This window comes from Lactuca virosa, chromosome 1 (genome assembly GCF_052849685.1).
Source record: "Lactuca virosa cultivar CGN04683 chromosome 1, Lactuca_virosa_CGN04683_v6, whole genome shotgun sequence".
Classification (NCBI taxonomy): domain Eukaryota; kingdom Viridiplantae; phylum Streptophyta; class Magnoliopsida; order Asterales; family Asteraceae; genus Lactuca; species Lactuca virosa.
This window is the reverse complement of record NC_136426.1, coordinates 94,735,767-94,761,741: the sequence shown is the minus strand read 5'-3', so window position 1 is coordinate 94,761,741 and position 25,975 is coordinate 94,735,767. Positions and strand designations below refer to the sequence as shown.

The following is a 25,975-nucleotide window of genomic DNA, read 5'->3' as shown; positions in this document are numbered from 1 at the left end:
ATAGGAGTGTTAGAATGCTCAAAACCCAACAGTGGAAACCAACCATACAGACCGCACGAGAGTGCATAAATGAATCACGTTTTGATTATCCCTATAGTATATTTTAATTATTTAGATTTGAGTTCTCTAGAGTTATTGGAGAGTGAGGTAGGCTTTTGGATTCATTTCCCGCTATGATTACTCCCGAACACATGTTGATCATATTCTGAATAAATATAGTTGATCGGGCTATATTTATCCCTAATATGACTACATAACTGCCCAGGGTTAATCACAGTGTTCAATTTTCTCCAGAAGCTTTTATTAGATATTGTTAGGTTATTATTCTAATATGCGCACATAAGTGTGAAATTTTGTTTTGTTCAGAGTTATTTAGTCCCATTGTGTTTATAGTTGCATATCATGTATGGTTAGATATGTTAGTTCACTATAAACATTGCCTGATACCAACCTGTCACACCCCCGAACCAGACGGCGGAAACGTCCGGGGGCTTGTGTGACTAACAATTGAATTATCATCACAATGAATATACATGAATCATAACACATTCATCACCAACATTTCATATTACAACCAGCATTGTTCACATCAAGTACATTGTTATAAATACATAAGTTCCAAAATATTAAAAGTACGATGAGTGATGTTACATAAATGAGACCATACACACTTGAAAATCTTCCTGCTTAATGATTACCTGAGAATACAAGTTATTTTGAAAACGGTCAACATATATAATGTTGGTGAGTTCATAAGTATGTTTGAGAAAAAGTCTTTGTATCTTTCGTAAAAACCCAGAAAATCCAATATTTTCTGTAAAATGTCTGAAAATGATGTGAAAATCAAGTATAGATGCATGTGTGAATTTCATAGTAGTAACATATATGAATGTAGTTTAGATTTCTTTGTATTGTAAGTAAGTGATAATTGAATATTAATCTCTCCCCAGAAAATCCGATATTTTCTGATTTATAATAATGTCGAGGTTCTTGTATCGTTAGATAAGTTGTTTTGTATTGACACAATCGAAGGGTTAATCTCCGAAGTGTTAATTTTTGGTATTGGATCTCTATATGAGCCGTTATAATCATACATGATAATGACTAGGCTGCCTGTCTTGGCATTTTTTTTCCAAATGCCGGTATTTGCTCAAGGTTTTGTCGCCCTAGACTGGCCTAGTCTAGTTGTAGCGAACAACTAAGGCGTGGGGGGTCACCCCGTATAGATCTATACACAAACTCTCGCTCTCCCTCCAGGAGACTCTGATTATAACTGCAAGGTACGATTATACACTCAAGGTGCCAACCGACACGTCTCACTAGATTCTCAACCTTTCGTATTATGTTTAATGTTCACGTGTATGTTGTATGTTATCAAATTCAAGGGTACATATACAAGTATACGAAGTTCAATAGTTATTTAAAGGTATAGTTACGATCTACTAAGCATGTGAATTTCAGTCCAAGCCCAATTAGCATGTAAATGGATCACAAAGGCCCAATAACATGTAAGTGGGTAATTTGGGCCCAATAGGTATGTAAATGGACCACAAAGGCCCAACAAACATGTGACCCATAACTCAGGCCCAAATTAACATGTAAATGGGTCGCAGGGCCCAATAAACATGTCATGGAAAATATTGGGCTCAATATACACTTTAATGGGCCCTTAGGGTCCATTGGTCACGTAATGTGAATATTAGGCCCAATAAAATTATTATCGATGTATTTCGTCCGTTCGTTATTGTTTCGTTGTTTATTTTAGCTCGTGGTTTACCAAATTTATTATAATAAGTCTCCTTTTCGTAAAACAACATTTTTTTGTCAAAAGCCTCAAATTTTCAATTAAGGCCCAAAGTTTTGTAAAAATGACACTTTAGTCCATAATTTGTAAAAATTTGTAATTTTGTCCCTAATGTATAGAAATTCACGGTTTTAGTCCAAAAATATATATTTTGACATTCAAGGTCCAGTTTTGCAGAAAATTGCATTTTCAGCCCCTTGTTTGTAAAAATTTACACTTTCGGCCCAATTTTGATAAAAGTTACATTTTTTGTCCAATTTGAAAATAAATGTTATTTTCACCCCTAAATTTGGTTTATTTACATTTATGACTCAAATTTTGCTCAAATAACATTTTTAGTCCCAAAACTTTCCCTTTTTCGCAATTTTTGGGCCTAAAACCGTGAGGCCCAAAAGTTTGGCCCATTAAGCTAAAATTTACATTTTTGCCCCATTGGAAAGCATGTTTATCATAAAAATCCATTTTTATACAAGTAGAACCTGTTTGATCCTTATAAAACATAAATGTCGCTTTTTACCCTTATCTTTTGTTTTCTTGATAATTTTGACCCTTAACAAAGTTTTTGCCTTAAATTTTTGTATCTTAAACATATAACACTTTTAACTTGATAGTATGATGTATAAGGTGTATTAGTTCATGGATCTTAACTCAATGTTACTTAAGATGCCGAGATTTGCTAAGATCTAACTTATTTTTACAAAATAAACTAAGAAATCACACAAGACATGCATATAACACATATATCTACACATTTTACTTGCATTCTCCCCCAAAAATCATGTAAAACCGAAAACAAGGGGTATGAACTCACCTTTGCTTGTTGTTCTCGGTTTTGAAGAAGAAATGGAGAGATCTTGACCTTTAGCAAGCCTTCTTGAGTGATTTTCGAACCTAGGGAGCTTCTAAGAGCATGACCACAAGTATTTGTTTAGGAGGAGTGATCTAACATAAGAATTAAGTTGTATAACTTAGAGGTGTAGTGACTTACCAAGGATTTATGATTTTTGTGAAGGATCCTCTTGAAGCACTTAGAAATCTTGAAATTTTTTATGGAAGAGAGGGGATGTTCTTGAGTGCTTGAGAGAGTTTGAAGGAAATTTTTGAAGATGTGTGTGTGTTTTCTTGCTCTCGGTCGTGAGTAGAAGAAGAGAGGGGAGAGAGATGTGAGGATGTGATGGATACTTGGATGCATGAGATGTATGGGTTATTTAGTGGGTAAATTGCATGGAAGTCCATTATACAATAATGATGTGTCTAATGCTAGTTAATCCTCTTATTATTTTTTTACATGGGCCGAGATTTGGGCTAGGAGGAAGGAGGATGAATTAGTTTTGCCTAATTCTTTCTTTGGTTCTAAATTATGAAGTCTATAGAGAAAATTTTCGGCCCATTGGGCCTTTAGGGTGGTTCTTGGCCCAATAAAAGTCCATTAGGGTGATTTAAATCATTTATGACCCAACAAGGACCAAGAGAGGTAAACTAGTCTATTTTAGGCCCATATGGCCCAAAAGGTTAAATTTTATGAATGTGGGACCATTTAGAGCCCAATTAGGGTTTCTAGGCCCACATTGGTCCACTTGGACACTTATTGGTCCATTTGGCCCAACAAGAAAATACTAGACCATACTAGACTTAAACCAGGGTTCTTAGGGTTTTCAGACTCCTTGTTGAACATGAGAGGTGCATTTAAATGAGTATTGAGTGATATTTACTTAGTGTACATGTTTTATAATAGTTGAATGATTACACGAGAATAGAATTTCCTAGCTAAAGTGCTATTTGTGACAGTCTTTTACCCTGGGAGTTGGACAAATGAATAAGATTCCTACTTATGGTTTATGGCCCAATTATTAATTAGGGTTTTATTTGATTGATTGGCGCAGGGATTATCCGGATCAACAGGCTGAGAGTTTATCTAATTTTCAGCGGTTTGAGGAGAGTCTCCTCATTGTACTTGACGGGTCAAAGGCACCAATGTCGTCCCATGATTTATTATGATTAGGATGCTAGTTGTCTGTATGACTCTTGCATGTGTAATATGTGATATGTATACCAGGCGGGATCCGATGCCATGCGAGGCCTGATGAGTGTATAGTATGCTATTTGTCTTGGTGATTCTTGCATGTGTTTTATGTGTCTGTATGAATGTCGGACAGGGCCTGAAAAATGTGATGAGGAGGGGCCCATCTCATGTTATTGACATATATGTTTTGAGCGGGGCTCGATGCCGGGAGAGGCCCGATGGTTGTTGGGCATGGCCATTGTATGTTTGATATGTATGGTATGAGGTATTTTGGGGAACTCACTAAGCTTCGTGCTTACGATTTCAGTTTATGTTTCAGGTACTTTCGGATCGGAGGGGAAGGGCTCATGATGATCACATCGCACACACCATGTTGTTCCACATTTTGTTGACTTGATGTACATGGATGATTATTGACATACTCTGATTTTCTTTTATGGTTTTATGAATATGTTTTGGATGATGGTTTTATTATTATAAAAATGAGTTTTTTGGTATTAAATTTTAGGACGTTACAACTTGAGCGGGTAGCTTTAGATCCTGTATTAGTGACCCTCATCAGTTCAGGATCCCTAATATAAGGTAAAACAATAGTAAGAAGGCACACTCCTTACCGGTATCCATTGAAGTTGCGGTAGAAGAACCCTATTGGAGACTAGAATTTTCAAGCCTAAAGGACCTATCAGCTGCGGATAAAGTGAGGAAGTTCGTAACCTTGTCCTCGGTATCCTCAACGACAAGAGCGATCTCTTTAAATTTGAACCCTTCATCGCAATAAACAAAATAAGAAAGTGAATCCCAAGATCCTTGCAACTAAAGAGTACATCCTACCCTTTTTTACCTAGAATTTTCGCAGAAGATCCCAGCCGGGAATAGTGTCGCCCCTCACAAAAAAAAATATTTCTCTTTCCAAGCTCCATCATTGTGTTTTGATTTCATAATAAGCGGAGATTTGTTAGGTTTGAGCTTTAACAAGAAACAAGAGTTATCGAAGATAGAGAGGCCATAAACATGAGCTAGTTCAGCGACGCCTACGCCTAGGTCATTGGATTGATTCAACTGATTGATCCAAAATAGGATCCTCCATATGACCAACCCTACGTGTGTGATTTCGAAAAATTGATAAACACTTCCAGGAAAGGGGTACTTTAAACCCAAACAGAAGGGGTATTAAGGAAAGCAAACCCATGAAGAAGAAACAAAATTTGGTGAATCGAAGGATCGAAGGGCCTAAAGGTCGTATCTACAGGAAAAACCTCATTGGATTTCAGGAACCCAATATCCTCATCATCGAACGAGCAAGTCTCGTTGTAATAGAGGAGGTTTTGATCGGTAAAGTCATCCTCAGAAGGGGCAAGAATGCTAGCTCGAGAGTGAACCATCTTTTTACCCATGATCGAGATAGGAGAAGAAAAGATAGAAAGGATAAGAAGTTACTTTCATAGCGAGCCGGAGATGATCAAAGGGAAGCGAGAAAAAGTAAGAAAATTTACTCCGTCTACCCCTATTTATCTCGATGTCAGATAAGAGAAAGAATGATGATTTGACCGCATCATCATGAGTATTAAACGGATAAATTCTATCCGTTATAATTTAAAATTTGAAACCTTATCTCCATTTACATAAAATTATACCTTTAAAATATTTGAAATTAACCTTGATATTTTCGCAGGTATAATTTGGGGCAATTGTTAGGGCCAAGATCTTCAACCCTATTCAGGATCCCGGATCTTCAAGATATTTCAAGATCCTGAACACTTCTTAGGATCCTGACCATTGTTATTATTATTTCCTAACATTTCTAATCTAATGAATATATTTCTAGTCTTTTTCTCACATGTACATAACTAGTCAACATAAGACTCATTTCTCACCGAAGAAGTACTTCAATTGGGTAAAAGACCCGGTAATACCAAGTCAAAACCAACATGTTCATTTTAATTCGAGAGGATCCCGGGAATATTAGACTTATTGTTGCTTAGAATAGACTATAAATACACATGTATTTTGCACACAATAGACACCTAGACTAACTGCAACTATTGTAATCATATATTCATCATTTCATGCAACTCATCCTTTCAATTAACAAAGAACTAAAAAGACAAGTGATCATTATCAACTTCCAAAGTTTTGTGTCGGAGATCCTAGTAAGGATCATTGGTTTTCCTTGTAAACCACTTGTGTTACCTACTTTTGATTTGCTCATTTGTTTCGATTACAACATCACAACCTCTCATACAATTTGGTCGATTTACATTTTATTAATTTTTGTCCAAAACAATTATGATGTTATTATATGGTTTGATTTCCATTAATTTACTTTGTCTATTTATTTTATTTTATTAATTTATTTTCTTTATTTATTACTTAAACTACTTCCAGTTTATCAAATGTCTTTATTTAAGTATTCACCGATATAATTCCTTAGAATATTTATCCTTAATTATATGATTATTCTTGTTAATAATAATCTCCTTTCCCGAATTACTAACGAGAAATAGACCGTTACAATTTTGATCAAAAACTCATGAAGATATCGCTACTAACGAGAAATAGAACGTTACAATTTTGATCAAAAACTCATGAAGATATCGCTACTAACGAGAAATAGAACGTTACAATTTTAGTAAAAACTTATCGAAGTTTCTAACCCCGTTAGCCTTATACATATTGTCATTTATGACCCATATATTACATGAGTTCATTAAAAAAATATGAAAATTCTAAACATTTGAAATGTTTAGATAAATAAATAAAGGACACTAATGAAGCTTTAATTTAGAAATATTGAAATTAAAAGGAAAATCAATTATTGAAAATGATATGAATTTATTATTACATTTATTGCAATTATAATTAAATATTATTTGGAATTTAATAAAATGGAAAAAAACAAAAAAATGTCATGTGGAAAAAATTTAATTGAAAATAACTACAAAATGACATGTGGAAAAGATGTAATTGAAAATAACCATAAAATGACATGTGGCAAAATCAATGAGAGTATTACATGTGACAAAAAGATTTTCATTTATTAGGGTAGATAAATTAAAATAAATAAATTAAGATAATTTTTTTTTGGAAACGACAAATAATATTAAAACGAACCCCCGACCAGCAAGTAACTAGGAAGAGGACAAGAGTACAAAAGCAAAGCAAAACTATTATGGAAAGAGAAATATTAAATGTTAAATAGAAATTAAAACTGAAATGGAGAAGAGATCCAATTTTTCCAGTCGCCAATTCCTCCTTTGCCCCTGCCCTGTATCCAAAAGAACACCAGTGACTTAATGGCCCTGCACCATGAGTGAGATTTTGGAACAGTCCGTTGAACACCCGATCGTTTCTGAACTTCCATAAAGTCTAGAGTAAGCCGTGACAAATGGTAATGAATCTCTTCCGCTTCCTTGGGCATCTTCCCCAGTTTTCTGCAAATATGATTAGATATCCGACTGATGTGAAAGACTCCTGTTGTAAACCGCACCAAGTGAATATTACCTTCCTGACCTCGCAAGCAAATGTACATTGTATGAGGATGTGATCAGAGCATTTCATTCCATTAACACATGCACCACATTTGTCATTTTCGATGTTAACTCCTTTTTTCGTAAGTGTCACTGCAGATGGGATCTTCCTTTGTATCGCTTGCCATATGAAGCAATTGACTTTGTTCGGGGATATCTTATTCCATTTAAAATCTGGTAAGACACGGTTGGGGAATAATAACTGTTCTAGTTTTCTCCTTAATGTACTCACTGTGAATTGTCTGCTACTGTCCATTGCATAAGTCCAATGTTATTTTCCCGGTACCAAATGTACCGATGATAAGTCGTTATTAAGGTTATTGATGCATTGCAATTCGTAAACCCCATCCACACTAGATTTCCAAATAAGTAATTTTACTATGTCATTCATCAAATTAAAAATAAATAAAGGGGAAATAAAAACCATTAATTTATATTTTTTGCGTTTGTAAACGAAGATAAAAGGAAAACATTAAATGTAAAACATATGTTTACAGGCGACAATGGTAATCTATCCCGGGGTCCACACATTAAAAGCCTGTATCTATTAACGGACCCGTCATATGGCGTGACGTTTCTGCCCTCTAAACTCCGGTATAGTTAACGGCTCTTCAAAACTCAAACTTAACGTCGTCTCCGACTTTCACTGCCAACCCTAACCCTAACCCTAACGTCCTTCCGATGGCGTCTTCTGACGACGACTTCCCTCTGATCGGCGACACCACCACCGCCAACCACCAAACAAATCCTGATTTCCACCATCAACTCACCGGAAATTCCCACTTCTTAGCCTCACAGACGACTCCGATTAATGCACCACCACCGCGGGCGGCACAGGAAGCCAATGGAGAGGGTTACAACGACGGCGCGTTTTGTTCACAGCCTATGGTGGTCGCTCCTTACGAAAACGAGTCCGATCCGAACAGATCTAGGATTAACGGTGCAAGGAGCGAGAAGTGGAGCGATCGGGAAGAGCTCAGCGACGGAGGAACACCGTATCATTACAGCAAGAAAACTAAGATAGCAGGTTCATCTTCAGGCGGAGAGTACAGGAAAGACAGAGAGGAGTGGAGTGACACTGCCATTGCGTGTCTGTTAGATGCGTATTTAGATAAATTTATGCAGTTGAATCGTGGGAATTTGAGAGGGAGGGACTGGGAAGAGGTGGCGGCGATCGTAAGCGAGAGGTGTGAGAAGCAAACGAAAAGCGTGGAGCAATGTAAAAACAAAGTGGATAACTTGAAGAAGAGGTATAAATTAGAGAGGCATCGGATGATGAACACAAATGGTGGAAATGCTACAAGTCATTGGCCATGGTTCAAGAAGATGGAGCAGATTGTTGGGAACTCGTTGCCATTGAAGACTGTATTAAGCGAAGAGAATTCAGCTGGTGGTATGAGTAGCCCTGTTAGACAATCGAAGAGGTATGTAATGTAGTATATACCCTTCTTGCTAAAATCACTCGATCATTTTCTTGTTCTTCAATACTTCAAATCAACATTTCTGCAGATACGGATCAGCAACATCTAGCCCAAGTTGTCAGCTCACTACTATAAAACCAAAACCAGTGACAAATTCAAGATGGAGAAGAGTTGTTTTCAAAATCAGTGGTGCTGCTCTTGCTGGAACCGGTTCCAACAGTGTTGACCCCAAGGTACAAACCTTGTTAACTCAGTCCAACACAGTACAAACTGTCTTATCTTATATATCCTGGTTTGTTGAAATGTACAGGTGGCGATGCATATTGCTAAAGAAGTATCAATGGCTTGCAATGTTGGCATTGAGGTGGCAATAGTAGTTGGGGGGAGAAATTTCTTTTGTGGAGACACATGGGTTACAGCTACTGGTATGGATAGAAGCACTGCTTATCAAATAGGGTAATGTTAATATGTTTTCCAACATTATTATTCAATATACAAAACATTTATTCAGTTCTACATGATAATGATCAATAACGATTACATATGTTATCAGTATGATGGCTACAGTGATGAACTCGATACTAATCCAATCAGCATTGGAGAAATTAGGTGTTGAGACACGTGTCCAATCTGCTTTTTCTATGCCAGAAGTTTTTGAACCTTACAGTAGACAAAGAGCAATCAAACATTTGGAAAAAGGGCGAGTTGTAATATTTGGTGGGATTGGTGCTGGCACAGGGAATCCCCTCTTCTCTACTGACACAGCTGCTGCTCTTAGAGCCTCTGAGAGTATGCACAATTTTCCCCTAATTATTCTACCAAAAATTACTTAAGAAGAAAAAAATGATTTGTTGTTGTTTTTTTTTTTGTGTAGTTCATGCGGATGCATTTATTAAAGGGACAAATGGAGATGGTGTATATGAGTGTGATTCCATTGGTAATGTTGCATTTGAGCATATTTGCTTCAGGGAGTTGGCTTCTAGAGGTGTGTCATCAATGGACATGATGGCTGCAACTTTCTGTGAAGAGAATGGGATTCCTGGTTTGTGTTTTATTTATTCAATTAGTAATCTTGTTCTTGGTGATTTTTTTTTTTTTTTTTTTTTTTTTGAAAATTTGATTTTTTGTTGTTGTGTGTAGTTGTGATATTTAACCTTCATGAGCCTGGGAATATATCGAGGGCGTTATCGGGAGAACATGTTGGCATGCTAATTGATCAGACAGGAAGGGCTGTTGTGTAAATCATGATATATTGAGTGGCAATATTATATATAAATATGTATTAGTATTTGATGTGTAAATTGTTTAAACATAGATGTCTGAGAGAGGTAGAGGGTGTTGTAGTAACCATAGTCAAGTATTGTTGGCTATAGTTGGGTTGGGGGTGTTTGTTGTATGTGAGAGTTAAATCCAAGTAAAGATAACGTAATTGTGGGTAACAAATTCGCACATGTATTTTTGTGCTTATTGAGGTTGGTCGATTGATTGATTAACCACAAATTTTAGTTTGATATTTGCGGTGCTTAGTGAGGTCTGGTTTGTTTTGTTTCGTATGAATTCTCAATGTCAATACTACATAAATTGCAAAAAAAATAAAAAAAAAAGTCTCAAATTAAACAAAAAGTGGAATATGAAAGTTAGGCTTAAGAGCCTGTTTCTATAATTGGGATATAGACTTAAGGGTATTATATTTTTTGATTTGTTTGAGTTTTTTTTCGTTCATATTTACCTCTTTGATTTGTTAAACTGTACACATTCAGTCCTTATGACCGATTACTTCAGGTTAGTCGGAAAAAATGACCTAATAGGGTAATATATTTATCATTTTATAAACATTTAGTCCTTAATATTTTTTTTTGTTTCAAAATAAGTCATTTTTTTGTACTCATTAAGTATTTATGAATGATATCTTTAGTTTTTTCTCACGACATATTATGTAGGACAATCATTGATGATATGTTTGGGCTATTGATGCTTATGTCCATCGCAATCTTGACTGTTTGGTTGCGTAGGTCTTGTGGTTTGGTTTAAGTCTTGTGTTCTGAACGTCGTAACTTCTTCATACAATATCAATTTTTAACAATCTTTATATTCACATGTTCCTTTTTTTGAGTCTACTACAACTTTCATTAAGATTACTTCTGTTAAAACGTAATATATTTTTTACTTACGATTTTATAAAAATGCATTTATAAAAAACGAATGGATATAAAGATCGTAAATAAAAATATATTACTTTTTAACGGGAGTAATCTAAACGAAAGTTGTAGTAGACTGAAATACGAACGCATGGATATAAAGATCGTTAAAATCCAAGATCTTATGAGGAAGTTATAACCTTCAGAACACATGACCTAAACAACAAAGTAGTCGAGATCGTGATGGGCATAAGCATCAAAAGCTCCAAACACCTAATTAATGATTGTCTCACGTAAGATGTCATGAGAAAACCTAAGAAAATCATTCATAAGTACTGAATGAGTACAAAAACAAAAATGATTTATTTTGTAATAAAACAAATATTAAGGACTAAATATGTACAAAAAATATTAATGACTAACCGTGTACAAAGTGAAAAATATATTACCCTATGAAGTCATTTTTACCGGCTAGCTGTTCATAACGACTGAATGTGTATATTTTAACAACTTGAAGAGATAAATATGGACGAAAAAAAAACTCAGTGACCAATGTTTACAAATCAAAAAATATATTACCAAACATAAAGCGGAAAGTTGTAAAAATGCATTACTCGTGCTTTGTATAATTATAAAAGGTGTAACCAATAAAATTGATTGGTTGAGCTTTTGTAATTGATTTTGGGCGGGTCCAGGCCCAAATAAGTTAGACGGGCCTATTCACCTCTTATTTGGGCTGGTGCCTTCAACTTCAAGGCTTCAAACCTAAATCTTAACTCTTAAGGCCAGGGTATCCAGTTTTAGATTTCAAATTTGTTTTCGTTTTATATCTTAGTTACTAAAAAGGAAAAAGTTCTTTGATTATTGGTTAATTTAATAAATAAGAATGGTAGTTTAATTTGACAACTACTTTTTCTTTGACATTTGATTGGAAATACATCATTATGTCAGATTGCTTTTGTGTCATGTCAATTATTTATTTATGCGTATTTATGTGTATTTTTCATTTTTCAATTTGAAGGTACGTAATTATCCTTGTTATCTCATGTTATGGATTTTTGGTTACATGTTTGCTATTAAGAACCTAATACGAGTGATACAACATTTGACCTGTAACCTATTTGTATTCAGAAAGATTTTCTTATGTCTGTTTGAATAATTATAGTAAAGGCAAATCATCATTAACCGTTTGAAAATGGAAGCTAACTCACAATATGCTTTTTATGCATAGTTTGCCTCATAATTAAAGATAGTTGGTGTAACTAAATTAATTAAATAATAATAATAAACATATAACTCTTACTTTTTTTATTATATATAAATTAAATTTGGTGACCATTTTATGGACTTTACCGCTTTCTGCCTTCAAAATTCTTGCATTGCTTTAATTTATCTACCCACAGTCTTTCTTTTTATGGTTAGTGCATCTCGTGTCCCATGTGATATTATTGTTAATGGTTCGTTTTTTATCTATTTTTTTTTCTAAGAAAAAAAATATTGATTAAAATCCTTTTCTAAGACATAAATTTAAAATTCCATTTAATAAATAAAAAAACATAATCCATCAATGTCAATATCGTTATTATATTATAAGTTTATAAAATATAAGCATTACTAAAACAACGATAAATAATAGTGTATTAGATTATATATATATATATATATATATATATATATATATATATATATATATATATAAAATTAAAGAGAATACATTTCATATTTTCATTTTCATATTGTATAAATTCATCAAAAGCATAAATGATGAAATAACCTTAAAGCAGAAATCATTATGTCAAGGGAAAGCAACAACCTTTGCTCGTAGACAGGGCGGGGACCTCAGAGCGTGTTTATGGTATTCATACACATATTATATTTACCTTTTTATATTGTATAGTAACAAAATAACAAATAAATAAATATATAATGATACAGACATCCATTTTCTATAACCAGATTTAGTCCCTAACATTTCCAATATGAGCTATTTGCATATAATTTTTTTTCATGAACCATTTATTATAAAATAAATGTTCAGTTTGGTTTTATGTTTCTTACATCTAATTTCTGTAATTTAATAATATTTAATTTTATTTTTGATTATATCTATATTTAACTCTTTATTGATTATCACTAAGTAATCTATTCAATTAATTATAATATTTGATTTTACTATTCAATATCGAATATTCACTCCTTATATAGTATTTTTCTTTATCTTTTTTATTTTATATTTAGATACGTTAATTGTTGTAGTATCTTTTATTTTCAATGAAAAGGTCTAATGTAGATGTTTTTTAGTTTAGTTTGTGTGTGGCATTTCGTAATGTATGTATAAAAGTGAAGAATTAAATGAATTTGTTTATAAAACATTTCAAATAAATGAAAATAAATTAATTAATTTAGAAAAAATAATTAAAGGTTAACCATATTAAAGGAGTTTATTATATGACAAAAAATGTTAAATCATTTTATAAATTAACAAATATAGATGAACAAATAATGATAATAAGGACATTAATCCATAAATACCTTAAATATATATTGTTCCAACAAAAATTGTAGACTTTTTTGGTTTGAGTGAAAATGAAGTCAAAGATGTAAAAGCATAAAAAAGCAAAGAAATTGGAGTAAAGTAAAGTGATAGAGAGGGACATCATCATGCCACACCAAGCCAAAAATGAGATTACAACTCTCCTTCCCAAAACATAATTTTTCTTTAAATTTTGAAATTTAAGTCCGCGTTTATTCATCCCACATATCTCCATATGTCATCATTTTGACCCAAACCAACGAATACCAATTGTCACAAAACATTTTCAGTTTTGTAATCTAAGATTTTCATTATAAAAAAACCATAAAAGTTATAATAATTTCTCAAATCTTAGGAAAAAAGGATTTTGATTGTACATCCACGAACATAATCGAGGAATCGTCAAATTAATTTACGACTTTAAAATTACATCACAATACTAATAATCACAAACACATAACAAATGCTGCAAACCAAACACGAAAAAGTAGACCATAAAATATTATCAGATAAACTAGATGGAAGAACCATCATAACAATCAGTCTTCAGTTGTTGCAACCGAAGGTGACATTGAATTACGCGACTCCTCGTAATCTTCCCCTATCGGAGACATCTCCACTCTTATTTCTTCTATCATCTTCACAACTTCCACCATTGTCGGCCGCTTTTCAGGTTGTGCTGCCACACAAGTCATGGCAACATGAAGCATCGAAACAAGTTCCTCCTCAATGTTCTTGTACCTCAATAATTCTTGGTCAAACACTTCAGCAGTCCACTCATCACGCACCACTGACCGAACCCATTTCGGTAAATCCACTGCTTGTTCCTCTTCATCGACACCGATGCGGGAAGGCGAAGGGTATATCGATGGAGCTTTGCCGGTTAGGAGTTCTAATAGTAAAATCCCGAAACTGTAAACGTCTGCTTTTTGAGACAGTCTTTTGGTTTCGAATTGCTCGGGTGCCTTGTACCCGCCTAGTCTAGCAGTGGCGTGGGCCGGGTTTAAAAGTAATGATAATCCGAAATCAGATATGCAAGCGACTCCGTTTTTGTCGAGTAGAACGTTTGATGATCTTATGTTTCCGTGAGGGATTCTTGAAGTCTTGTGTTCTTCATGGATACGGGCTAGCCCGCGGGCTGCCCCTAGTGCCAAGCTGATTCTTGTCGTCCAATCTAATGGAATTCTTCCAGGACCCCTATTTCCTGTAACGAGGACAATTTTGTCATTTAATATTAATATATTTTAATTTATATGTACACCAAAATTAAACGTAAAACATTCTTATTCTCTTCTATCACCAACATGAATTTTTGATATTAAACCTAATTAGTTAATTTAATTACGCTAAATCAATAGATCAAAACCAATTAGCGGTAAATGGAAGTGGGGATTTGAGAAGTATCATGAAGGAGCAAATGCAAGATTCGATTAGATCAAAGTATCAAATCTCACATTGACAAAGATGAAACAAAACTGATTAATTATGAAAAATGAGTAGGGAAATGAGAATTACCATGGAGGAGAAAATGCAAGCTTCCATTAGGGAGATAATCGTAGACAAGAAGCTTCTCTTCCTTAGCATAGTAATAAGCTCTCAATTTCACTACATTTTGGTGTTTAAGCTTCCCAATTACATCCATATACTGTTCGAACTCCTTCCTTCCACAAGGATTTGCATCTTTCAGCCTTTTCACAGCCACCACCGTGCACCCGTCGTCAAGCACCGCCCTATACACCGTCCCCAAACTTCCTTTCCCAAGCATCTCTGCCGACGCTCGCAATAAATCCTCTAATTCGAACTTCTTCTTCTTATCGAAGAACACCAGTTTGTTGTTCCCATCACTGTCTCCACCACCGCCATTGTTAGCATATACTCTGCTTTCGCTGCCGTAGCTGCTTCTGCCTTTTCCGATCTCAGAACCCAATTTTGAATTTGAGGTTACAGATCTCTTCCCACAGTAATATGCAATTAGGAACGAAGCGATCACAAGTAGTAGTACTGAATTTGCGATCACGATCGCTACGATGGCTGCTGGATGTAGCCCTCTACGTGTTTGCTTTTTTGTCTCATCGATGATCGTGGTAGTAGGTAACGAGCTAGGGTTTGACTGTACAGTCAGGGGAGGTGTAGCGGCTGAACAAGCAGGCAACGGACTTGATCCGCAGAGTCCTTTGTTGCCGGAAAAGCTCTTGTCACCGAACTTCTGAGCAATATTCTCCGGCAAATGACCGTACAACTCATTGTTTGACAAATTCAGTTGTTTAATTTGAGATAGAGAAGAGAGAGACTGCGGGATTTCACCTGAAATCTCGTTGTTCTCGAGGCGGAGTGTGAGAAGACGAGTTAATTTCGAGATTCCGTCTGGGATCGGACCTATGAGGTTGTTATCCGAGAGGTCTATACGTAAAAGACGAGTGAGAGACGATATTTCCGTCGGAATAGATCCAGATAAGTCGTTGCCGGAGAGATATATGAGTTTGAGGTTTGTGCAGTTGACGAGGGGTAAAACAGTGCCGTTAAGGCGGTTGTCGCGAAGATCGAGAATGCGGAGTTGGTCTAGAGAGGAGAGAGAGTCGAGGGGGCCGCGGAGGTTGAGGGAAGGGAGGGAGAGGCCGGTGACGCGGTTGTTGGTGCATTGGACACCTGCCCAAGGGACGGAGCAGGCGGTGGAGTGAGTGATGGAAGAGAGGGTCCAGTTAGAGAGGAGGATGCCATGAGTGTCGGTTTGTGATCGGAATAGAGATAAGGCGGCAGTGTCGCCGTCAACGTCGGCAGTGGTGGAGAGGGAGAGAGAAATTGGGAGGAGGAAGAGGAGGAGGAGAGAAAGAAACCGGAAAACCTCCATTAGAAAAGATGGAGAGAAGGTTACGCGGGAAAGAAGTGTGATATAGAGCATGCTTTTCAAAGTGAAAAAGCAAAATAATAAGTGCTCTTTTTTCACAAAAATAAAATTACTCAATTTGCAATTTTGCAAAATAGATACGAATTAATATGACTTGTGTTATATTCGTAAAGGATAAAAACATAAAACAAAAAAACTTCACTAAAAAACAAAATGGATCGCCTCATGTTGTAATAAGAGTAATTAGATCATTTTATTTTAAAATAAAACATTAACTCATTATTTGAAAATAATATAAGCTTTGTTGTTAGGCATTTTTGTGGTTAACTTTTTAAAATATTATCACAAATATTCTTTAATTGTTAATACTTTCAAAAGTTTTCTTGTTAGTTAAACAATTCATTCTTCTCTATTTTAAATATTTATCAAACTCCATCATAAAATTATAATTTTTTTTCATTTTTAAGCATTCATCAAATTTCCAAAAACAATAATATTACTTAACTTTAATATTTAAATAAATAGAAATATTTCATTGTGGGTATTTTAAAAATAGGTCTAAATCTATAATTTGTATTTTAATATTAAATATTTATGTAATTAAAATATTGACGATGACTTTTTAGGGATATAAAATTTTAACTAAAATACATAAACTAACAAAAAAATAACAAAGTTTTAATATGTAACTATAACTATGAATTGCTATATAATAGAAAGGGCCAAGATGTTTATAAAAAAAATATTATTTCAATACATTAATTGTTTGTAAGTATATATTAAAAAACATCATATCTTTAAATTCGCACATAAAAACTGATTACATTGTCTTAAAAATAATTGCATTGTTATATTACCCCTTGCAGCGTTCGACACGTCCACTAATAATAGTAAATGAAATATTTTAAGATATTTTTTTATGGTTTCGTTATTATGTTAAATTTATAATTTTCATGATGATCTTTTTCTCTCCATAATTACCTACAAGAAAAGTTGTAGATAAGAAATAATAAACAATCATTATAATGCATGTGGATCCACTCAATTTTAACATTATAATTAGATATTCATATTTACGACATAGGAAACTTCTTTGACAGAATGACAGTGGCCTTCCATAAAATGAGTACATTTCTTTTAATAATCGTTGCATTTGATCTTTTAAATCATTTCAATAATCGCTTTTCATATGAATTATTTATACTTTAAGTTAACCAATAATCATATAACAAAAATTGGTGATATCGAAATGCAAAATTAAAACATTTCAAACAAAATCTCAAATCTTATGGACTAATGAGAGTTGAATTAAGAAAAGGGAGTATGGAGAAGAAGGGTGGTTGGAGGCATGATTGGTGTCTTTAAAAGTACCCACATGGAAGAGGGTAAAAAGCTCCCAAAGGCATGCTTCCTCTTCCTCTTTTTCATTTTTCAACTTTGACATAAAAAGAATCATGATTACTTATCTGGGTAAAACTAATAAAATAAAATAAAAAGTAAATCGTCGCCTTAGTGGCCATTGTGAATATTGTTTGTGATTGTGAATGTTTAAAGGGAACACAGTAATTATATAATTGTTTATAAAACAAATATAGTGATCGTCCGTGATCCAATAATAGATGCATGACTATTTGATATGTTTTTTTAAGTCTGGTAAGAGGCTGAGTCTAACCTAGTCAGATTCAGATATTACAATTATAAGTTTCTAATTTGGTAATATAGTCTCTGATATGCTATTTATTGGGTTTGGTAAGATATTGAGTCTAACTTGGTCAAAATCAAACCACTTGATACCATAATTATAAGTTTTCAATTTGGTTCTATAATATATGATATGTCTCTTGTGTGATGTGTCTCTTACTGGATATGGTTATGGTAAGAAGTTGGGTGTGTCTCAATCAACAACTATCAAACATTCTCTAAATCTTACAATCATGTTTCAATAATCCTTTACCATCAACAATACAATTAACATGGAAGATGTTAAACCAATAGAAAATCCTACATAAACAAGGGTAAAGGTACTATAGATTTTGGTAAAAACATTTAGTTTTCTTGACATGAATGCATCGACAAAAAAGGCATAATATATACACATCTTTGAATACATAGATAGGGATACGAGTAATTATTATATGTATGGGTGATTATGGCTTTGGGAAGAGGGTAATGATGTAGATGTAACAACAAACTTGTAGAATAGAATCACCAAATTGAAAAAATAAAACAGCAAAATACAAATTAAATCCATACAATTGTAATGAATTTTCCTATTATTCATATATATTTTTTACATTGGCGTTTTTGTAAAGACTGAAAAGACAAAAAGAAAAATGAGAAAGAAAAGTTGCTCGTTCTTCTTTTAAATTTGCCAAGGGAAGAAGAATCCAACCCCAAAAATCTAATCCTGTCACCATAAATATATATTATATGTATTAGTTCTTTTCTTGTCTTTTGTCCAAATTGTCCATGTCAAGTCCTTCATCTAAAAAGGCGAATTCCATGTTCATGTGTATTCAATATTTCTTTTTGAGATATTTACAATCTGTAATAGGGCATTTGTTGTGGAGCTACTTCTATCTCAATTCAAGCCATTCCCATCAAGAAAACGCATCCACTTTCCTACAGTTTAGAGCATCAAACAACAAAAATGGCCATATTCTTGATATGTATCTTACATAAGTATTTCAGATACAATAACTAGGAAGTTATATTATATATATTTTTTGTATTACCTTAAGATGAGGATACATACATTTGTTGTTCAAGATCCTTGTGCCTGAATTTTTCTGTAAATATGAAGTTCTAGAAGGTTCCAAACATTTTCAATAACCCCACTTGAAAGAACACGAAATGCCTGTTTTGCAGCCATGCGATGTGCTTCTAGAAGTTGAGGATCACTGAGAAGCTTGTCTAGAATTTCTTCTAGCTCCATACCTCCACCTACCTGTAGGGGCATTTATGTCATATTACCAAAAATTAATAAAGAGTTTTACAAGGCCCAAATATTCACTTGCTTCAAAAAAATTCAACCTGCATTACTGATAAAGGATTCAACCTCTGCATTGCCATGATCATATGTGAGAAATGACCAACATGTTGACCTAACATTACCAAAATCACCAAAATCTCAAAAAGTTCAAAAATACAAACAAAAAAAAAATAATAAATAAAATTAAAATTTACTCACCAGTTAAAACAGCACAGCCTACAGCAGCAGCCTCGGAGATATTATGGCCAGTTAAGCCAGGCAAGAAAGAACCTCCAATTACAGCTATAGGGGTAAATCTGTAAAATTCCCTCAATTCTCCTACATTAAAGAAAACATTTTTATTCTATGAGAATTCAACTGAAATACAAAAATCACACTTATTTATTTTAAAAAGACAAAAAAACCTAATGTGTCCACCACGTATACACTTGTTTCAGATGTAAGTGAATCACCACATGACCTCAGCGCCACATGGACCCCTTTTTTCTGCAAGTCCTATATACATAATATTTATAAAAAAAAGATCAAAAAGAATTTTAGTAAGTTATAACTTATAATAAATAAAGAGAAAGTTGAGATGGAATCATGGAATCATACAAGAGCAATCTCCTGCCCTAGATCTGGATGCCTAGGAACAATGAAGGCAAGAATACTGGTGTGCTTTTGCATTAAAGCTCTATGAACTGATACCATTACTGTAAAAAAATGATTAAAATGTATTACCACTTCTGTTAAAAGAATGTTAAAAAGATTCAGTGATCAATTAATCATCACATCACCTTCTTCTTCACCCTTATGTATTGATGAAGCCATCCAGACACATCTATCAGTAATTTTTTCCTGTAGATCTTCTATATTTCTCATGTTTTGACTTACATTGACTTCAGTTCCTGAAAAGTCAACATCATATATATCAGTGAATAACTATCATAAAAGGGAGTATAGACTTTATGGGACATGAGACATACCAAGTTTTAGGTCACCAGAGAAGTTAATGATAGAAGGTGGAGCTTGCAGCAGTTGAAAACTAATTGCCTGAATATTGCTCTGGAATAGAACAAAAGTATAAAGATTTTATAACAGAGATGCGAATTCAAGAATGAAGTAAAGGAGATCATACCAATGGAACTATGAGTGAAAATTTGGATAGCATCAATGAAGTAAGTAGACGAATTACTGGTGTTGACCAGTTGTTAAAGGATTTTGTTGACATTCGAGCATTTAATAATGTTAGCATAACCTACACAAGATGAAAGCAAATAGGTTAATAAGTTGAATTCATAGATTTGAAAAACAAAAGTGAATGAAAAGGTAAAGGTAAATTATATTTATATTATACTAACACCATTTGCTGAGGCAGTAAGAACAAGATTTGGCCATAGTTCACTTTCCACTAGCACAAGTGCATATGGCTTCCAATATTCAAGAAAAGCATTCACAGCAGCAGGTGTATCAACTGGAGCAAACTGAATTAGGGTTCAATAATCATGAATGGAACTGAATTCATACAGAAAGTTAGCAAATGTAACCTGTATCATGAGATATAAACATATATATACCTGATATATGACATCACAAGGAAGCAAAGTCTTTAGTACTTCACTGTAACAACAATAGAAAGGAATCAAAAGATTTTTATATAGAACGAGTATTAGGATGTTGCTTGAGGGGATATGAAAAGGAGATAGAATACGATTGATACTTACAATGCAGATGCTGTAGTTGTCGTCATCAAAACAGTTACATCAGGTCTTCGTTCAACACATCGTTTAATCACAGGCACCACACTCATTCCTTCACCTGTTGGCCACTTTCATAAGCTTAATTAAGGAATTTACAAACAGCATCATATTCATACATCCTACAAACATATAGTATAACAGGATTTCTAGAGAGATATGTAGAACCTAGGGAAACGGCGTGGAACCAGATAAGGGAGCCAGGAGGCCGAGGGAGAGACGGTCGACCAAGGCGTTCCGGCCACCGGAGAGGATGCTCGAGGCCTCGGAACTTGCGCCACCGGAGATGAAGATTTATCAGCGGTGATAGACCATATGTGACAGCTCTGTATATCATGTAAACCATTTCACCGCCTTTCATCGCCCCCATTTTCGAATCCGTTTTGAGTTCAAGCGGCTCTTTACTGAAGTCAGCGGAGTGGACCCGTTGGAATTGCCGTTTATGGAGATCACACAAGAAAAATTAGAATAAAGACTCAATGGTCAAATTGCACCTTTAGTCCCTAATTTCAAAAATTAACTCGATCATCCTCCCTCGTATAATTAAAAGTTGCATGTTTCGTCCTTGACAGACATGAAATGACTATAATACCATTTTCTATTTATTTTTCATTTGTTTATTATTTTTGATTTATTTTTTATTAAAAGCAATACCCCCTACTGCTCGTTACCCTCTACTCTCATCCACCCCCAACATTCTCATACTTTTTTCTATCCTCGTGAAGAAGAACCACCAACAGTGTCCGGTGGAACCACCATCACCGTCATCATAATCTCTGACGAGATGTTTGTAAAGGATTTTTGGATCTGAAGGATCGCCATCATCCCGTCTCCGATGGAACCATCAACGACTCAATAACTATTGCTGATGGAACCAACAAATCCGCAATCACCATCACACTAGTCTCCAAAGAAAGACCCAGCCACAGTCTCCACCATCACAAAAAACCCTGAAACAGCTTGTCCAATCACTCCTCCACCACCGAGAATCATCGTTAAAACCCTTACAGTTACTGTAGCAAAAATCAAACCCACAACCCAATGAAGAATCTGTCGTCAATATGGTGATGGTGGATTGATTTTCTGAAATCAATGTCTGCTTCTATAATGAACGATCTCTGTAAGCCTAAAATTGATTTTCTGAGTAACTTCTCATTCTCTCTGTTTCAGCAAATCGAGTTCTTGATTTATGGTTTAACCTTCTTTCTTGTTGCAGCTGATTTTAGAGTTCCAGATGAATGGTTGTTGTCAATGGAAATAATTAGAAATAAATGGATTTGAGCCACTGGGTATCAACCCTATCATGTTCACTGTCAATGGCAAGACGGGAAGAAACTAGATTCCATTAATGACACTAACCAAGCTTCGATTTTAGATGGAATGTGCATTTTGGGTTTTAATGGAAAACAAAATTATTGTGTGTTTGTTTGTGTATGTTATGTTTGGAAAATAGGAGGGAGTAGTCTTTAATGGCTGAGATTTAACAGTCGGAGTTGAGCGTTGTGTCGAAAATGTGGCTGGTGGTGGTGCCGGGAAATGTATTTGATGAAGAAGGGGGTGGAGGGCGATGGATAGGTGAGTGTAGAGCTGGTGGGTCCCACTAAAATATTAATCACAATATTTCATTTCTTTTAATGTATAAATTACAAAATAAATGTTAAAAAACTGATTAAGAAATAGAAAAGGGCAATATAGTCATTTTATGTCTTTTAGGGATGAAACGTGCAACTTTTAATCATACGAGGGACGATCCGAGTTAATTTTTGAAATTAGGGACTAAACGTGCAATTTGGCACTTGGACCAGGGACGAATCATGTAATTTACTCTAGAATAAAAGTCACCGAGGGTATACAATTTTTGGTTTAGGGAAAATGAGTATGTTTCAACATCGTTTAAAAAATCATCATTTAAGTTTATTTAAGTTTAGACGGTTTAAAAACATCATTTAAACGAAGTTCTTATATAAAAAACACCAACAAACTATATATTTTGTTCAAATATCACTTTATAATAACTAACAGATACCGATAAAATATAATTAAAACAAAAAAACAAAAGGAAATGATTCAGGAGAGTAACTATGTCTTAAAATCATTCAAAAAACACTATCGAAGTTTTGTTTGTTCAAAAAAATATCATCCAAGTAAGGTTTTGTATAAAAAACCACCAATAGACTATACGTATTTTTGAAGGTTACCCACTGATAACCGACTATTGTAGGTTAAAAAATGACTTGGCCTAATTATTGGTGGCATGACATCATAGTCAGTGACATGGCTAGTTGATACATTCCTCCTTTAAAAAGCAATTTAGGGCTTCTTTATGAATGAAAGATTGGAATTTGTGAAAAAAGGGGATAAATGTCCATCGGTCGCTCACGGAATGAGATTTGTGAAAATTGGAAGATGCATAATAGTTTGCAATCCATTCCAATTTAGTCATGTACCTAGGCGAGATGCAAACAACAAGTATACTTCACCATACTACAAATTGACATATATATTAATCACGACACTATTGTAGTCACATTACAAATTGACAAACATATTCAAAAAAGTGTATTGCTCAAGATTGTTATACTACCCATAACAATAGCTTACACATATATGTATTCAAAAATATAGGAAAAAGACATGATAAAGATTTTGGTTAAAGTTTCCATTCGGTTGGGACAAACCCTGAAGTTTTTGACAGGATTAGTCTTCACCCAAATTCGAGAAGGATGCCCACAACCACAAGGGTTTGTATCATCAAATATCTTATGTGTCTTTAAAATGTGTGAGATTGAGTTGGAGATCATCAATGGAGAAGAAGACGAGCAATCAGAGGAGAAGAAGTCGATCATTCATGAAGAAGCCCTAAATTAATTTATAAAGGATGCATATATCAATTAATGTCTTGTCACTAATTATTCTGTCATGTCATAATAATTATGTCAAGTCATCCTTTAACTTATAAGAGCCGGTTACCGGTGGGTAATATTTGAACAAAACATATAGTTTGTTGATGTTTTTTTGTACAAAAGCCTTACTTGGATGATATTTTTTGAACATATCAAACTTGGTGATGGGTTTTAAGCATAACAATAATTCCTATGTGTGCATGCAACCGTAATGCTTTGGATCTAGGTTTTCTCTAATTGAACATGCAAACTTGAGCACAAAAGAAGAAACCTTAGGAAGTAACTATAATTTTCGAAATCAACATGAAACTAGGGTTAGGTTACATACCTTGATTGTTATATTGTAATAACAATGATTCCCTTGTAGATCTTGAACTTTGAGAGCAAGTGTCACAAGTGTCACACCTCTAACGGCTCACAAATACACCAAGCAAGAGGATGATTATGAGAGGATCAGAGGGGAGGTAAATTTCGGTTCTTCCTTCTAAGGAATGATGGCCGAAGATCCAAGTGTAGATGTCCCTTTATATAGTGCACCAAGGATGCTATAGATAACTCTAATCTGAATAAAATAGCATTATTTCAAATATGATAATTATCCACCTCCTTTGATTATCCATATAATATAAGATAATCTAGAAATTCTAGAATTATCTTATTATATTATATAATTTCATCCACCACCTTCCTTGGAAGGTTCTGGACCCTTTTGCTCAACTATTGAACAATTACACTTTTAGTCATTGCACTTTTAATTAACTCTTCTAATCCCCAAATTAATTCCAAATTAATTTCTGATTAAATATTAATTAATAATATGATTTATAATTAATATATTATTTCCATAATACATTACTAAATCATTTATTTCAATTTATTATTCCAAATAATAAATTCTTCCTCTTTCTCAACAGTTCATCCTGTCTAGTTGCTAGTGTGAAGACAACTCAAAAGAACTGTGCTACTATCAATTCAAATACATACAAATTATAGTTATGAGCTTAGACACCTAATCCAACACTTGGATAGTGTTTTTTGAATGATTTTGAAACATAGTTACAATTTTAAGTCATTTCCTCTGGTTTTTTTCCCTTTAATTATTTTTTACCGGTAATTGCCGGTTACTTTAATGTGAAATTTGAACAAATTATGTAGTTCGTTGATGTTTTTTGTACAAAGGCTTTATTTTGATGATATTTTTTGAACAGACCAAAATGTTTTTTGAACGATTTTGAAACATAGTTACCAGTCATTTTCCCTTTAGTTTAAACCCAAATCTCCTTTTTTGAGTTTTATTCAAATAATGATTGTATTCTTTATTATATTTTTTCTAAGATGGGGTAGTAAAAAGAAAAAAGACAGTGAGTCGTGTTCTCGATTTTCATTTAAAAATGAAAATGAAATGAAATGAAAAGAAAGAAATGTAGAGGGTTTTCTCCTTTACATTTCCTTACCTTCTCTTTCCTTCTCTTCTCTTCAATTTTAAATTCCATGGTGTAAAAGCTTTTCCAATTCCATCCAAAGTTATAGTCTATTTTGTGCGAGATAGTTGAATGACATACCACATATGGGCGTCTTGATGTGAATTTATAACAACACTAATAACTATAGATATACATAAGACAATGGGGTAACCTTATATCCTTAGATATATACTATTACGTCCCCTCAATCTGTTTGGGATACTCCTAGCGTTGTTTCTATCAAATATATATTGTTGAGTATAAATGCCCTTTGAAAAAATATCAACAATAGTTGCTTCATTCGATCTTGATGAATAGGAAAAATATCAACAACCTAAAGTCGAATGAAAACATTCGATCTTGATGAATAGGTATAAGTAGTTAAAAAAATTAATTGTAGATGTTTCTTTTCTCAAAAATGGTTTTCCATGTGAGAGATAATTGAATGGCTTAATAATTGCATTAATACATAAGTACATAACACAATGGGCTGGACCTATGGCTATATAACAAGTATATTTAGTTATTTACTATTACATTACAGTTCTATATAACAAACAAAACCTAAACATTTTATATTACAAAAC

General features: G+C 33.9%; 3 protein-coding genes across 6 annotated transcripts; 1 reads left to right on the top strand and 2 right to left on the bottom strand.

Moving 5' to 3' along the window:
- The first annotated feature begins 7,902 nt into the window (after positions 1-7,902).
- On the top strand, positions 7,903-10,301 carry LOC145151642 (uncharacterized). The gene is made up of 6 exons (XM_079075359.1): positions 7,903-8,778; positions 8,864-9,008; positions 9,086-9,231; positions 9,329-9,564; positions 9,650-9,817; positions 9,916-10,301. The coding sequence occupies exons 1-6, from the start codon at positions 8,036-8,038 to the stop codon at positions 10,014-10,016; spliced, it is 1,539 nt and encodes a 512-aa protein (XP_078931485.1). The 5' UTR covers positions 7,903-8,035; the 3' UTR covers positions 10,017-10,301.
- A 3,496-nt stretch (positions 10,302-13,797) lies between these two features.
- On the bottom strand, positions 13,798-16,330 carry LOC145151626 (Leucine-rich repeat protein kinase family protein). Its single transcript, XM_079075358.1, has 2 exons — positions 14,962-16,330; positions 13,798-14,650 (listed from the first exon to the last, which is right to left on the bottom strand). Exons 1-2 carry the CDS (start codon positions 16,292-16,294, stop codon positions 13,986-13,988), a joined length of 1,998 nt encoding a protein of 665 aa, XP_078931484.1. The 5' UTR covers positions 16,295-16,330; the 3' UTR covers positions 13,798-13,985.
- Positions 16,331-18,504: 2,174 nt separating this feature from the next.
- KDTA (KDO transferase A) lies at positions 18,505-21,450 on the bottom strand. 4 transcript variants are annotated; one of them, XM_079075353.1, is made up of 13 exons: positions 21,191-21,450; positions 20,990-21,083; positions 20,843-20,885; positions 20,627-20,749; positions 20,404-20,523; positions 20,252-20,330; positions 20,063-20,173; positions 19,881-19,978; positions 19,688-19,778; positions 19,482-19,601; positions 19,325-19,395; positions 19,027-19,238; positions 18,505-18,913 (listed from the first exon to the last, which is right to left on the bottom strand). In XM_079075353.1, exons 1-12 carry the CDS (start codon positions 21,390-21,392, stop codon positions 19,056-19,058), a joined length of 1,335 nt encoding a protein of 444 aa, XP_078931479.1. In that variant the 5' UTR covers positions 21,393-21,450; the 3' UTR covers positions 18,505-18,913; positions 19,027-19,055. The 4 variants fall into 4 exon arrangements, with proteins under 4 accessions (XP_078931479.1, XP_078931481.1, XP_078931480.1 ...); XM_079075355.1 differs by having other exon boundaries at positions 18,505-18,698; XM_079075354.1 differs by having other exon boundaries at positions 19,047-19,238.
- Between the last annotated feature and the right edge of the window lie 4,525 nt (positions 21,451-25,975).